This window comes from Toxotes jaculatrix, chromosome 16 (genome assembly GCF_017976425.1).
Source record: "Toxotes jaculatrix isolate fToxJac2 chromosome 16, fToxJac2.pri, whole genome shotgun sequence".
Lineage (NCBI taxonomy): Eukaryota > Metazoa > Chordata > Actinopteri > Toxotidae > Toxotes > Toxotes jaculatrix.
The window spans coordinates 24,093,127-24,106,499 of NC_054409.1; the positions used below are offsets into that span (position 1 = coordinate 24,093,127).

The following is a 13,373-nucleotide window of genomic DNA, read 5'->3' on the forward strand; positions in this document are numbered from 1 at the left end:
TAAATTTCACAGTGAAGAACAAAAATCTAATAACGCTTCATAGATTCAAAATTAAATATATCCAAACTATACATCAGTTACAAGCAGAAATACACAGACATAAATCACAATATTGCACACCACCCTGATTGATTCACGATCAAGATTTAAGCTTCACAGCAATAAATGTGCCATGTTTCTTACAAACCATCCATTTCTATCAGTGTTGATCCTATTAGGATAAGATGAGAACATTTTTTGTTCAAAAAATAAAACCAATAAAATCTTATTTTGTTTGACAAAATATCACAGTAAAGATTACAGAAGCTACACAGGATCATCTTCATTGGACGGACAGTGTTAATAATACTGAGGATAAGACGGGTAGGAGCCCATGAGTTGAGCTGTGGCAGAGGGCAGCATGACCCCTGGGAGGCTGCTGTACTGGTAGAAGGAGTCCAGGGGCAGCGTGGGGACACTGGGCAGAGGGGAGCTGTACTGCAGGCTGTGTGGATGGATGTAGGAGGCAGCACCCGGGGCCTCCTGTGCTGCTGCTGCTGGGTATCTGGGGTAGGGTCCAGGCCTGTAGGCCTGCAGCTCGGGATAATGCATGAACTGAGAGGCAGCGTTTGCCTGGCAGGCGTGAGCCAGGGCGTCCTGCACCGTCCTCTTCAGCTTCATCCGCCTGTTCTGGAACCAGTTTCTGATCTGAGGTGGAGAATAAAGGTTTCATGAGGAAAAGTTTTCACCAATGAAATTTTAAATTTCTCACTGAACATCAGGCCCCAAATTCTAATCCCCAGATACCTCTGTGTCCTCAGTGGTATCTGGGGATCACTCATATATTGATTTAATATTGATAACACGCTGAGGCTTGTTACCTGTTTGTCAGACAGGTTGAGCTTCTTGCAGAGCTCAGCCTTGTCCTGTGTTCCCAGATAAGCGTTCCTCTTGAACACTCTCTCCAGGCTGCTGATCTGCTCCGCTGTGAAGGCCGTACGAGGTCTCCTGCCCGACGGAGGGGACGGCGGTGAGCTGGAGGCACAGTCGGGGGGGGCCGAGGGGGAGAGGGACTGACCCCCTTCACTCTCGTATCCGGAGGTTTCCTCCTCTGTCCCACTGCTGAAACCAGCCTCTGTCACTGCAAAGAAGAAATGATTTGAAATTCATTTTAGCTCTTCGACATGTAGAAACACTGACTGAGTGTATTAGTTTTTATATATTTTACATTTCAATTTATGATTCATGAGTTCAGAAGAAAACTACAGGCTAGATTTAGCATCTATAAACAGTATCTAAACATTTAACTAATGATTTATATTACACTCTGCAATGTTGCTGTAACAACCAAAGACTCACAGGAGTATTGTAAACCTAACAAAATATCAGAAGATGACTGTAAACCACTAACTTAAGTAGAAGTAGTGACACAAAAAATGTAAAGTAAAAGTCCATGCAAAGCATCATCGGCTGGATGCACTTCAAGTACCAGTAAAAGAACTTAATGCAGAAAAAGGCTCCTGTCAGTCATAGTACAAGAACCAGATTAAAAGCACTTCAAGTACTAAAGACTCACAGGAATCATGTGAGAATAACTTCTGAGTAAATGTACTTTGCTTTTCACCACAGCACTGATTTACCTTGGTTATTGTGAGAGCTTTGGTGCTGGAGGTTTCTCAGGCCGTACGCATCCAGGCCCTGACTCCGGTTTTCTTCTTGTTCCTCATGTGAATTTTCGGACTTTTGCCTGCAGTAAAAACCCGGCAGACTCTCTGAATGTGTCCCGCAGGCTGCGGGTCCAGAGGCTGAGACGGTCTCTGGCCCTGCTGACTGGCTGCTCTGGGCCATCCATTCGATAGAAAAGTGTCCTCTCATGGCTGCAGTGCTGAAGTTTTCTCAGTATTCCCTTTTTTTAAATGGTGAAACCAGAAATCAAAGTTGTGTCCAGAGTGCAGGGTTTCTCAGGATGTGTTAGCTGGTCAGTCCTGGTGGAAGGAGAGTTTTAACTGCCTCCTCCTCACAGCCCGTCTGTATTTATAGGGGGCGTCCCACCTCATTTCAAACTCTCTCAGCCCCAAAGATCAAAGCACACATCCTCGCTTCCCTCCCACCCTCTCCTCCTTTAGTTTTCACAACTGGAGTAATTAAGACGTCTCATTCAGTCTCAATGAGGCTGTTACAACATGGCTCCAGTAAGTCTGGGAAGAACTGCCCCCCCCCACCCCCCACCAATCCCACACACACACACAGACACAGACACAGACACAGACACAGACACACACACACACACACACACACACACACACACACAACACACACACACACACACACACACACACAGCCTCCTCCCCTCCTTCCTGCCTCCAAAAACAGATAATAGACACACCTCACCCCCAAACTGTCTGCATCTCCTCCACAGCCACATCCACACTGTAAATATGTGAGTGTTTTTTTTTTTTTCAAGGTGAAACATAACTAATGATTCAGGTTCTCTACAAAGTATAGAGGTCACCTGTGGACGTCACCTGTGGACGTCACCTCCAGCTCTGGGAAACTGTCATGAGCATTTTTCACAACTGTCTGCAGATGAATGGATAAGAAATGAATCTTTATTGGAGCCGTGAGACTCTTTCGTTTCCAAACAGTCATTGATCAGAGTCTTCAGACTGAGCGATAAACTGCTCATCATATACATGAATTTACTTCAAAGATTCAAACTTCAGCCAAACTTAAAGCGTCATTTGAAAAAGGACAATAACCAACATAATGAGCAGTGAGTGGTTTAATACTAATCCGGGATGATCCCTAGATTAAAGACAACCGGTCTGACAGTTACTGATGTGACATCAGCTGAGCTTTAACAGTGATGGGTTTTAAGATTGTGAGATCTTGTTTGTAATTAACAGACTGTCAGGATTGAAATGAACTGATCCTTCAGTGAATTTTAGACCAGAAACCATAAGAAATCTATGATTTTTCCATTGTAATGTTATGGGATTAAGGTGAAATGGGAACATGTAGAAGTTGCAGTTTTACTAAACTGACAGTCTGATCATCCAAATAAACAGTGAAGGAACTGTTCAGATCTTTTCTCTGCCAGAAAGTAACATCAAATTAAAAAAAAAAAAAGTTGGATCGTCATCATTATTATTATTATTATAAAAGTATGATGGGGCCCAAAATAAAAACACTCATCAACAATGGCAGTAAGTACAGTTACTCCAGTACTCTGCTGAAGTAACTGTACTCCGTTACTTTCCGGCGGTGTCTCCCTCACATCATGTTCTGTGGCGCCTTAAATTATCTTAAATTCCTTTCAATGCTAAACTGGGGATCAGGTTAAAGTGCCTGATAACGACCTGCGGATGATGATCCCTCCTGTGAAGAGGCTCATAACGTCTCCACCGGCGCGGCCCTGATGGACCCGAGACTGTCCCTGTTTTGTGTGCAAATGGTTCGCGGGCCGAGCGCATTGTGGCTTTAAAGGATTAATCGGGTCAATCACGCAACGGCCCCATTGATAAGATAATGAGCGGCCGGGCCGTGCGCGGTGAGCGGATCCGGGGCTGTGCGGCTCAGACCTGCCGTCTGTGCGCGCAGCGGAGAGGACGGCCGCGGTGCTAACGGCTCATTGTGGAGCCCGGGACACTTCAAAGGCGCCATGCGCATTGATAGCAGCTCGGCCAACATGAGACAGCACCGGGCCGCCACCGTAAAACCCGCTCATGTTTTCTTTATGATGTGATCCCCCCAGTAAAAACCATAGGCCCCCTCAGAAGCTGCTGTTGTCACTGCTGCTCACCTGTGGTCTGCGGTTCCTGTTCCTCTTTACTCCAGAGGAGCTTTACACCAACAGCAGTGAGAATGATAAAATGTTATGACAGTATCAGTGGCAGAGGTCAGTTTGTGCCTGATGTCTCACTGACCAGTTTTACTGCTGAATCCAGAACTCAGTCTTCTTATTCAGGACTTTTACATTGTTGTTTTACTACTTTTACTCAGGTAAAGGATCTGAGTCCTTCCTCCATTTTTCTTTATGTCCCATGATGTTACTACATCCTACAGTTTTCCAGAGTCTTTGGAACTTAAAGTGAATTTATACCAACATTAATCTTTGCAAATCATCAAAATAACTAAGTACTGTAGTTTTTATTTCTTTTATATGAGTTTATAAAGTATCTGAGCTACAGACAGAGCTGCTGACATGTCTCTGTGTTTTCGTCCTGTCTCCTGGCCTCTCGTCTGCCTCTGATCTGTCTGCCCCCCCCCCCCCCCCCCCGGCTCACATCAAAGAGCTGGAGTCCTGCATGTCACAGATCAGGATGGAGATGACGCGGTGGAGCAGGCCGACACTGATATCCATCCACCCCATGCTACAGCACACAGACAGACAGAGGGGCAGCGACGGAGGTGAAGGAGAGAAAACAAATGATCAGGACCTCTTTGAACTTTTAACTGTACCAATCAACTCTGTGTGGGGTTTTTTTGTGTGTGTGGTGTGTTACTGTGTGTGTGTGTTTCATCTGACTCCTGATTAACGCTTGTTGTAGATGTTGCCTGTCTTCCTGCCACGTCTGGGATTACAGTCACTGTCTGTCCTACAGTCTCCAGAGGAACAGAAGGACTGAGAACTTTTACTCAAGTAAAAGTTCCATCACCACAGTGTACAAATACTCTGCTACAAGGAAAAGCCCCAAACATAAAAGCACTGATTACACAGAATGAACCATTTCACAGTATTACACATTGTTACACACTGTGCCCATAAAGTTGGAATAAAATATATTCTTTCTTCCAGTAATTCACAGACCAAGAACTGACCATGTTGAGGTCTGTGGATTATTAGTGTTTGTTTTTTATTATTTACATGAACTCACCCTTTAAATTTGATGAAACTCACATTCGCAGTCTCAGGTGTCGTCGTCTGCTCTGGTTCTTTGTTCTGAAACACAAGACACGCAACGTTTTCCTGAATGAAACCTACACATGGACATGCCGGGTCAATAAAACAGATTGTAATCCTGGTGTGTGTGTGTGTGTGTAAATGCTCCTTATCCGTGGTGGTGGTGGTGGTGGTAGTTGGGGGGGTCATTCATCCTCCTCGGCCCCAGTCCCAGGCTGCTGCTGTCTGTGGGGTTAACAGTCTCCTGCTGCCTTCGTCTTTGATTGGCTCCATTCAGACTCTTTCATCTCTAATGGGCCTGTTTGCTGCTCTGTTATGGACACAAACACACTTCGACCCCCCCCCCCCCCCCCACCCCCCCCCCACCCCCCCCACCCACTCACCCCCCCCACCCACTCACCCCTCACCCCCCTGCCCCACCCCGGGCACTGACAGGAGACCAGAGGGAACACATGTCCCAACAGAACGGGACCTGGTGCTCAGATCTCTGCACACAGGAGCAAATTTCTCCTTTGGTCTCACTGTTTTTTATTTTGTCTTTTTTTCTGTTGGTTCATCTCTTAATACTTTCACTGGTTCCACAAAACGTAAATCTTTCATAAAATAAAGCTTCATTTTTAAAATAGGCAAATGAATTCCCAGAGGAATGAGACATATCAGGAAACAACACAATATAAAACAGAGTATCTCCAGACTTAACCTTTAAATATGAATTAAGGTTCATTACAAAATAAAGTTTAAATGATCTAAACCCAATCTTAACAAAAATTAATAATACAATCATTAATGAAAACACAGCTATGATAATAAAATCCAAATGTTTTTGTTGCTAAAATGCTGAAGTGTAGAATAAACAGGTACAATCCAGCACAAAGCAGCAAATTAAAAAACTAAAACCTGAGCTGTGACTGTTTCTGATGCTGAGTGGATTCCTCTATGCAGATCAAGGCGTGATGACGCCCAATAATCATTGATCTCCATTGCCGGCAGTCTCCAGCAGTTGCCCGCCCTGTCTGTAACAATGTCAGTTAAGGCCTCTTCCCCTGTCCCATTGATCCCTATCAACCTCATCAAAGGCTCCCTGGGCTTTGATGGGGCCAGCGGGACTGGTCCCGGTGGACGAGCAGGAGCTGCAACTCCCCTCGTCTGATGGGGGAGGTAGAGGGGAGGGATGGAGGGGAGGGAGGTGTGTTTTGGGGATTGTCAAATTAAAATTTCTCCCAAAACGCAGGAGCTGGAGGCTGTAACACACCTGAGGGCTCACAGGCTTTTATAGCAGGTTCTAACAAACATCCCTGAAGACTTTTGTCGTCATTATGGAGCATAACTAAACGACCGTGTACATCCTCAGTCAGTGTGTGACAGAGACAAAGACGTGTGGGGGGAGGGTGCGTCCCTGTGAACCTGGCACTGTAACAGTCCTTAGGTTTGTTTGTTTGATTGAAATCACCTGCCATAGTAAAAGCACTGTCAGTGTGTGTGGACTTAGTGTTTGCTGAGTGACAGATTTCAACAGGAAAACAAATGGGTCGTCTCTGAACGTGTTTCTCATGTGTTCAGTGTTCTGATTCGTCAGATATATAAACGACAAACATTTCCTCACGTAGAAAAAAATAAACCCGTCACAGTTATGTTTCCTACAAAACGTATCTGCTGTCACAGCTTTTTCATTCCCCGGTGACCCTCTGGAGGGGCCCGGCCCCTAGGTTGGAAACCACTGGAATGAGCTAAACTGTGTGTAAAGCAGTAAAAAGCAGCTACAACAGTGATGCTTTAAGTTTAGGTGATATAACGTCTGTAGTTATGAATGAAGTATCACTCTCAGTTTTTCCTTGTACAGGAAATCGTTAGCTAAATAAAGCAAAAAAAAAAAAAAGTGGCTGCATTTTCCCTGGGGAAGGTTTAAGCTCTGGATCCTCCATCCACAGATAAATGAATTTACATTTAGACAAACCACGTCCTCTGTCCTCTCTGTTCTCACAGTAGCCCAGACTCCCAGTCTCCTCAGTGCAGGACGATGCTGCTCTCGTGTCTCCATCTCCCTCAGAAACTTTGGCTTCACACATACGGTGTCAAAAACAGAGACGTGTCGATGGTGATTTACAAACATTAAAGAATTCATTTCCCCCCCGACTGCAGACACAACACATGTAGCACTGTGTTCACATTTCACACAGATGAATCATTTTATACTGGAATGTTTTGGGGGGGGGCAGAAAATGTTGATATATTACATGAAGTGTGTGCACGTGTCCCAGAGGGTGGACGTGAGAGAGGAGACAGAGGTGTGAGCACCGACACGGCCTTTGATGTTAAACTGGTATTTAGAGGTTAATGAGGCTGTTAGGAAGAGGTGAAGGAAACGCCTGTGAGTTCACACATCACATCTCTCTCTCACACACACACACACACACACACACACACACACACACACACACACACACACACACACAGGAAATGTATCTGCAGCTCCTGACAGGCCACAACTGTAAATGAGAATCTCTGTTATTTAAAACCTGAAGGACAGGAATTTATCAGAGTGATTATCTAAATGATTTTTGAGGTAAAAACTACAATATTTCCCTGTGAGATGTAAAGGAGTAGAAGTATAGAATAGATTAAAATAGAAACTCTAAAGTAAAAGTACGTGAGTGAATGTTCCCCTCACTGAGGTCTCACGTGGCGTCTCTGCACAGCTGCCTGGTTTTATTTTCAGTGAACGTACAGATAAGTGGAGGAGGACGTTGTAGAATACAGGTCACCGGCACACAGGTGTGTGAGCGCACAGGGACACACACAGGAAAACATGTCCCCCTCTGCATGCCGTCTCGTTTGATTGGATCACTGTGTCCCTGCAGTGCTCTCATCATGTCTCCTGTTTTCACAGCAGAGTTAATCCTATCACTCGGTTACTAAACAGGAGAAACCAGGTAGAAATAAACTCCACAGATCATTACGTTACTCTGAGGAGTCCATGAACTGCCCTGACATTTGGTGCCCAGAGGATGAACCCGAATGACTTTCCTGACCCTCTGACTTTTCTTCTGGCGCCACCATGAGGTCAACATTCGTGGTCTTTTCATGGGATTTGTTGGCAATAAGAAAAAAATGAAAACATCACCAAACTTATCCTTTAAGGCTTAATTCTCACATCTTTTATTGTAAAATAAATCAGTGCAAGCACAGACTGAAGGATTCAGCAGATTAAAAACACCCTCTAACGCTCGTATCACGGAGGTGAAAGTAAATTCACAGCGGTTATGATCTCAGTTTGAATCTTTAATCAAAGATCCATGTCTGATAAACAGTCATATAAAAAGTCCTCCTGCATGAAGGTTATGATAAACGGTATGATCCTTTTCATGGATGTACTCTGTAGTGCTGATGCATGTTGCATTATACTGACAGGTGTTCCTATTATTTTGCCCACCCCGTTTATATGAGTGGGGATAAGCTGACTGACAGAAACACCTCTCTGACAGGTGATCGATGACTCTCCATCATATGTAGAATCATATGATGAACATACAGCGTCTCAGTCTGATAAACCCCGCCCCCTCCCAGGTTACAGTGCTCACATGGTACTTGGTTGGCCTCCTGCAGCAGCTTCTCATCAGGCGTTTCTCTCTGACGGTGGAATGAACTCCAGACCAAGATGAGCGAATATCTCCTCCTCTGACGTAGCTCTGAGATACTTACTCTGTGAGAGAGAAGGGGAGGAAAAAAAACCAAGATGTCATCCTAACTCCTGCACATGTGATGGATTAGAACATGTGACTGAAGCGAAGTAGAACAGCAGAGTCACTTCAAACAGCACGTGGATCAGCTGCACAGAAGCTTGTGTTTCAGTAGAGAGGTTTTTTATTCTCATCTGCTCAGGAGTCTTACTTTGAAAAGTCGTGTTTACCTGCGTGTTGTCATACAGAGCATGGCTGCTCAGAGACATGGCCTTCTCATGCCCCGCCCAACGTCGCAGCTCTCTCTCAAACAGCTGCAGGAAATATTAAAGCGGTGTAAACGTTAGGAATGAGAAATTAGCTGTTTTAGAGACAGAGTCTTAAAAAAAGGACAGAGGCCAGTCGTTAACAGGTCACCTTGGATCCGGTCCAGCCCAGCAGAGCAAAAGCAAACTGGCTGATGGGAGAAACCACCAGGTCCACTCTCACAGCTCTCCACGGTTTGTGTCCAGCAGGTTTTGTCTCCACCAGGTGTCTCTGTTCTCCGGTCTGGACCTGACTCTGTGAAGTCTCGCCTGTCTGCAGACGAGACTCTGCTCCTTCTACCTGCATGTGGGCTCCAGGACGGCATGTGTCCTCTGCATTCTCTGTCAGTGTCCCTGGATGTTTTCGTTTCTCCTCCTTGGCGAGTTTAAAGACGGAGAAACATCTCTCAAAGCGGTCCATGTTGGAGGGAGGCCGAGCAGGACCGTCCTTAGACTCCAGGTAAGAGTTCCTTGTAGTTTTCTGGTACAACAGGAAACCCTGGAGAGACAGGAAACTATTCAGGTGGAAAAACTCTTTCCTATCAGACAGACAGGCTGTTGAACAAACTAATTTACCTGTGACTCCAGCCAGGACACCACTTTAGACATCAGTCCCTCCTCCCTGCCTTCCTCTGGGTGGGTTATCAGGAAGTCAACATCATGACCTGTCAGCTTTCCTCTGAAACAAGCGTCAGAGGAGTTTGACCTGATCTATAAACTCTCCTGGATAATGTAACGATGCTAAAGGTTTGTCTTTTTGTGAGAATGTCCTTCGATATACCGTGTGAATGTTTGTTGTTTGTTTTACCTCCTGAATCCCCCGGTCAGAGTGATCTGTGCTCCCGGTAACACGGAGACGACGGCTCTCTCCACGATCTCTCCGACAGCATCAGCCTCCGCCTTAGTGACGGGCTGGTTGAGTTCGACGTAGTGCTCCAGACCTGACGGACAACAAGCCGTTCATTCAGAGAGAAACTAGACGAAGAACTGAATGAAGGTACACACAAGCGCCGACACACACACCTGCTTGTTGTGCTCGATTGAGTGTCTGTCCTGAATCTCGTAGCTGCTGCAGAGTGTAGATCCCCTCTCTGATCCATCGGTCGGCTGTTTTTGTTCCAACTCCAAAAATCCCTGTTAAAACCTGAAATGCAGGTTGAAGTATTTACCTCCTTATCATCACACACACACACACACACACACACACACACACACACACACACATACACACTCACACACTGTAGTTACAGTAAGCAGCTGTGTTAAAACAGTTTTTTATCTTTTTTTTTAATCTCTCCCACTAGGAGGTGCTAAAGAGAGCAAGACGTGAACAAATCACTGATCTGCACATGGTTGTGGGAAAAAAAATTATTTAGCACAAAAAAAGAAAAAAACTTAAATTAGAATTTCTTGTATTAAAAACCCAAACTTCTGCTGGTTGTTTTATTTCCAGCCCTGTATTTAAGCATGCTGTCGATCACTCAGATATCTTCTGTCCCAGAGCATTTTATTTGTTATTTCTCTGTGATGGGAAGCATCAGACATTTGTTTAAAACGGAGGCTGTGAGGGATTAGGAGGCGGCAGTGGAAGAAAAACTGAAATATACAAGAAGCACAACTGAGAGAAAAATGGAGAAAACAGACACGATACAAGCTGCAAATAAATCCATCAACAGGATGATAGGAACAACACACAAACTGTACTTTCTTTTATATTTTAATGCCTTTAATCGCCTGGTGATGGGAACCCTCACCCTCACCCCTCAGGTTTTTCTTGGGACCCCTTCAGGGCTGGAACCACTGTGGTAGATCATAAAATTTATACTGCCACACAAACAGCTGACATACCTTTAAAGCTTTAAAGCGCTCAGACTGCTTCATGGATTCGACCTCGGTCGACGCGCCGTTCTCCAAAATGTCCTGTGAATGAAAAGGGAAATATTAGATCTGAGTGAGATGAAGCAGGTTATAGAGAGAGCTGCATAAAAAGCTGTGCTGTTTCGCTCACTCTGATGACTCTCAGTGAATGTTCTCCGAGACAGGGAAGCCCTCTGAGCTGTGTCATACGAGTCACCGGTTTGGGGAGGGCCTTCAACACGGCGGCGGCCCGTCGAAACGCGACACCTCGTCCGTCTTCGTCACTGAGCTCAGCGTTTTCAGCCAGAACCGACAAAGCGTCCTGAGACGGAGAACACATTTACACACGGCACATTTCTTTTCTGGCTAATGTCAGTGCTGTAGGCGTCACGTATGAGACCAGTTGTTGCTGAGGGACATACAGTGAGGATGGCGTTGTGGTTGTCCAGAGTGGCTCTTCTCTGACAGGCGTAGCTGGGTACTGAGAACACCACAACCTCTGCTTCATCAATCTGCTGCTTCTGAAAGACGCACAGTGATAAACAGCCACACAATTACTGCTGAAAGATCTGCTTTTATCAAGCTGCTAGACATGAGAGACAAACGCCTGCTTATAATCCACGAAAAACATCACGTATAAATCACAATTCATCCTTTTCTTTTGTTTCTCTTTAGCGTTTATTTATTTAAAACTAAGAGGAGACGTTCTTTTACGTATTAGTTGTGTAGAGTTGATGTTACCTGTAGTTTATGTCTGTCCAGGACCTGGACAGGACGGCCTGCGCGCATGCTCTCCGTGTACCAGCTGACGTCCAGAAGGTGAACCGGTGTCGGGCCTCGATCGCCGCCCTGTGAGTCCAGCCACGTCCTGACCTCTTCGCCAGAGTTGTTTTCAGAAATGACGTGTGTGACGTTTTCACTGTGAGGAGACAAAGTTCAACACAACGCTGAATGTAATGCACAGGCTGACAAGCTGCAGCTGCAGGTGAGGCACACACAACAGTGCTGAAATGACAATGTCAATTTATCGACCAACCATTTTAATGGTGAATAAACCTAATGCAGCTTCTTTAGCTCAGGTTTTTTAAAGGTTTATTTGCTGACTTTCCATCGTGTTTCTTCTTGCCTCTGGTTTATATCCAGTTTTTTTAAGTTACTTATCTGTGCTATACTCCTGTGACTCTTTAATCTTCCTGCTTTGGATCATTAAAGTTTTTCTAATCTTACCTGAACAGCTCCTCCACTTGAAATCCTTTCTTTCGGCCGAGCTGAGAGAGGAAAGCTCTTCGGCTGGCTCCCATTTTTCTTTCCAACAGGAATAAAACGACCTGAGGGAACTTGGTTGGCGCTTTGCCTCCACTGTGGTCAGCAGCATTATTATTCCCCACAGCCGAGGAGACGACTTTTCTTCGCTTTAATGGCACCATGGTTCATTCTGCGGTTAAATAAGACGTTAAACTATCACACAACACTCTGGGGTTGAACCCTACAAATGTGTAAAGTCCATGTGTTGTATCAGCAAATAAATATTTCATTTGTTTTTGGTTAATTTTGACATTAGCCCCTTTCTCCCCTGTAATAAATCCAGGACCTGTGTGCAGCTAGCTTGTTCTTGTGACTCTGTTATAACAGAAAATATAATTATTCACCGTTTAATGTTTCGGCGGAGTTTAGCGAAGCTGTTACCGTGACCGGCTTCATTTTCTGGGGCAGGTTAGTGACACAAAAAGCCGCAAACTTCTGTGCAGGAGTGCGACCGGATGCAGCTGTGTCAGACTGCCGACACCGCCGGCACGTCACCAAAATAATTCCGACTGGAAACAGTGAACTTTGCGCAGAGACGGCCCGGTACGGAAGCCCATTTCTGCCAAAAAACAAAAACAAAAACCGAAACAAATGTTTGCTGTGATAAGAAAATAAATTGGGGAAACAGAAAGGTCGGGTCGGTTTATTTACAGAGCAACAAACGTTGACCAAAGGGCTTTAGAGATTAAATTATTGGATGATGATGACAGTCAAACAAAAACACAATGAATGATCAAATAAAAAACACAGACTTAAGTCAGGGGATATATGAAAAGCACAGAGCATCTGGATAAAATCACAAAACAAATGAAATACAAACATGTTTTCATGGCAACACGAGGTAAAGGACAGAGATGGGTCACAAGTCGTAATTCCTACTGTACGAATTTAAAGTTGTTTCTTTACATTACTAATTTAATATTTATTTCAGCAGTTGTTGTTGCCTTGTTTCCATCTCTCAGACACTGTCCGACCGGTAAATACAGTGATATAAGATCAAAGTGAAGTACAAGTTCTTCAGAATGTCACTAAAGTTCAGTACTTGAGTAAATATACTCATTTGTTCTCAGTGAATGTGGCTGGTAAATCGGGCTGGTTCTTCCACTATAATCCCATCACAGTGCAGATGATGAGAAAACGTCTACAGTTACCTACAATAACCTCCACCCGGTCTGAAGCTACTATCAGCTCAGCAGACACCTTCAGCTGTCAGATCATTTCACGGTTTGACGAGCAGCAGGTCAGGCGTAGCTGTGCCCACTGACTGCTACCTGCCTGTGCAGCAGCTCGCCACACACAGCTGCAGAAAACTATAAACTGCAGCTAAACTTCTTATCTATGAAATAA

At 44.9% G+C, this 13,373-nt stretch overlaps 2 protein-coding genes across 2 annotated transcripts; both read right to left on the bottom strand.

Moving 5' to 3' along the window:
- ved (ventrally expressed dharma/bozozok antagonist) lies at positions 1–2,061 on the bottom strand. The gene is made up of 3 exons (XM_041058975.1): positions 1,620–2,061; positions 861–1,120; positions 1–687 (listed from the first exon to the last, which is right to left on the bottom strand). Exons 1-3 carry the CDS (start codon positions 1,852–1,854, stop codon positions 340–342), a joined length of 843 nt encoding a protein of 280 aa, XP_040914909.1. The 5' UTR covers positions 1,855–2,061; the 3' UTR covers positions 1–339.
- A 5,961-nt stretch (positions 2,062–8,022) lies between these two features.
- On the bottom strand, positions 8,023–12,505 carry polm (polymerase (DNA directed), mu). The gene is made up of 12 exons (XM_041058982.1): positions 12,371–12,505; positions 11,949–12,156; positions 11,463–11,640; positions 11,144–11,242; positions 10,873–11,043; positions 10,713–10,784; positions 9,888–10,008; positions 9,673–9,805; positions 9,441–9,543; positions 8,977–9,363; positions 8,790–8,873; positions 8,023–8,582 (listed from the first exon to the last, which is right to left on the bottom strand). Exons 2-12 carry the CDS (start codon positions 12,146–12,148, stop codon positions 8,496–8,498), a joined length of 1,635 nt encoding a protein of 544 aa, XP_040914916.1. The 5' UTR covers positions 12,149–12,156; positions 12,371–12,505; the 3' UTR covers positions 8,023–8,495.
- Positions 12,506–13,373: the final 868 nt, after the last annotated feature.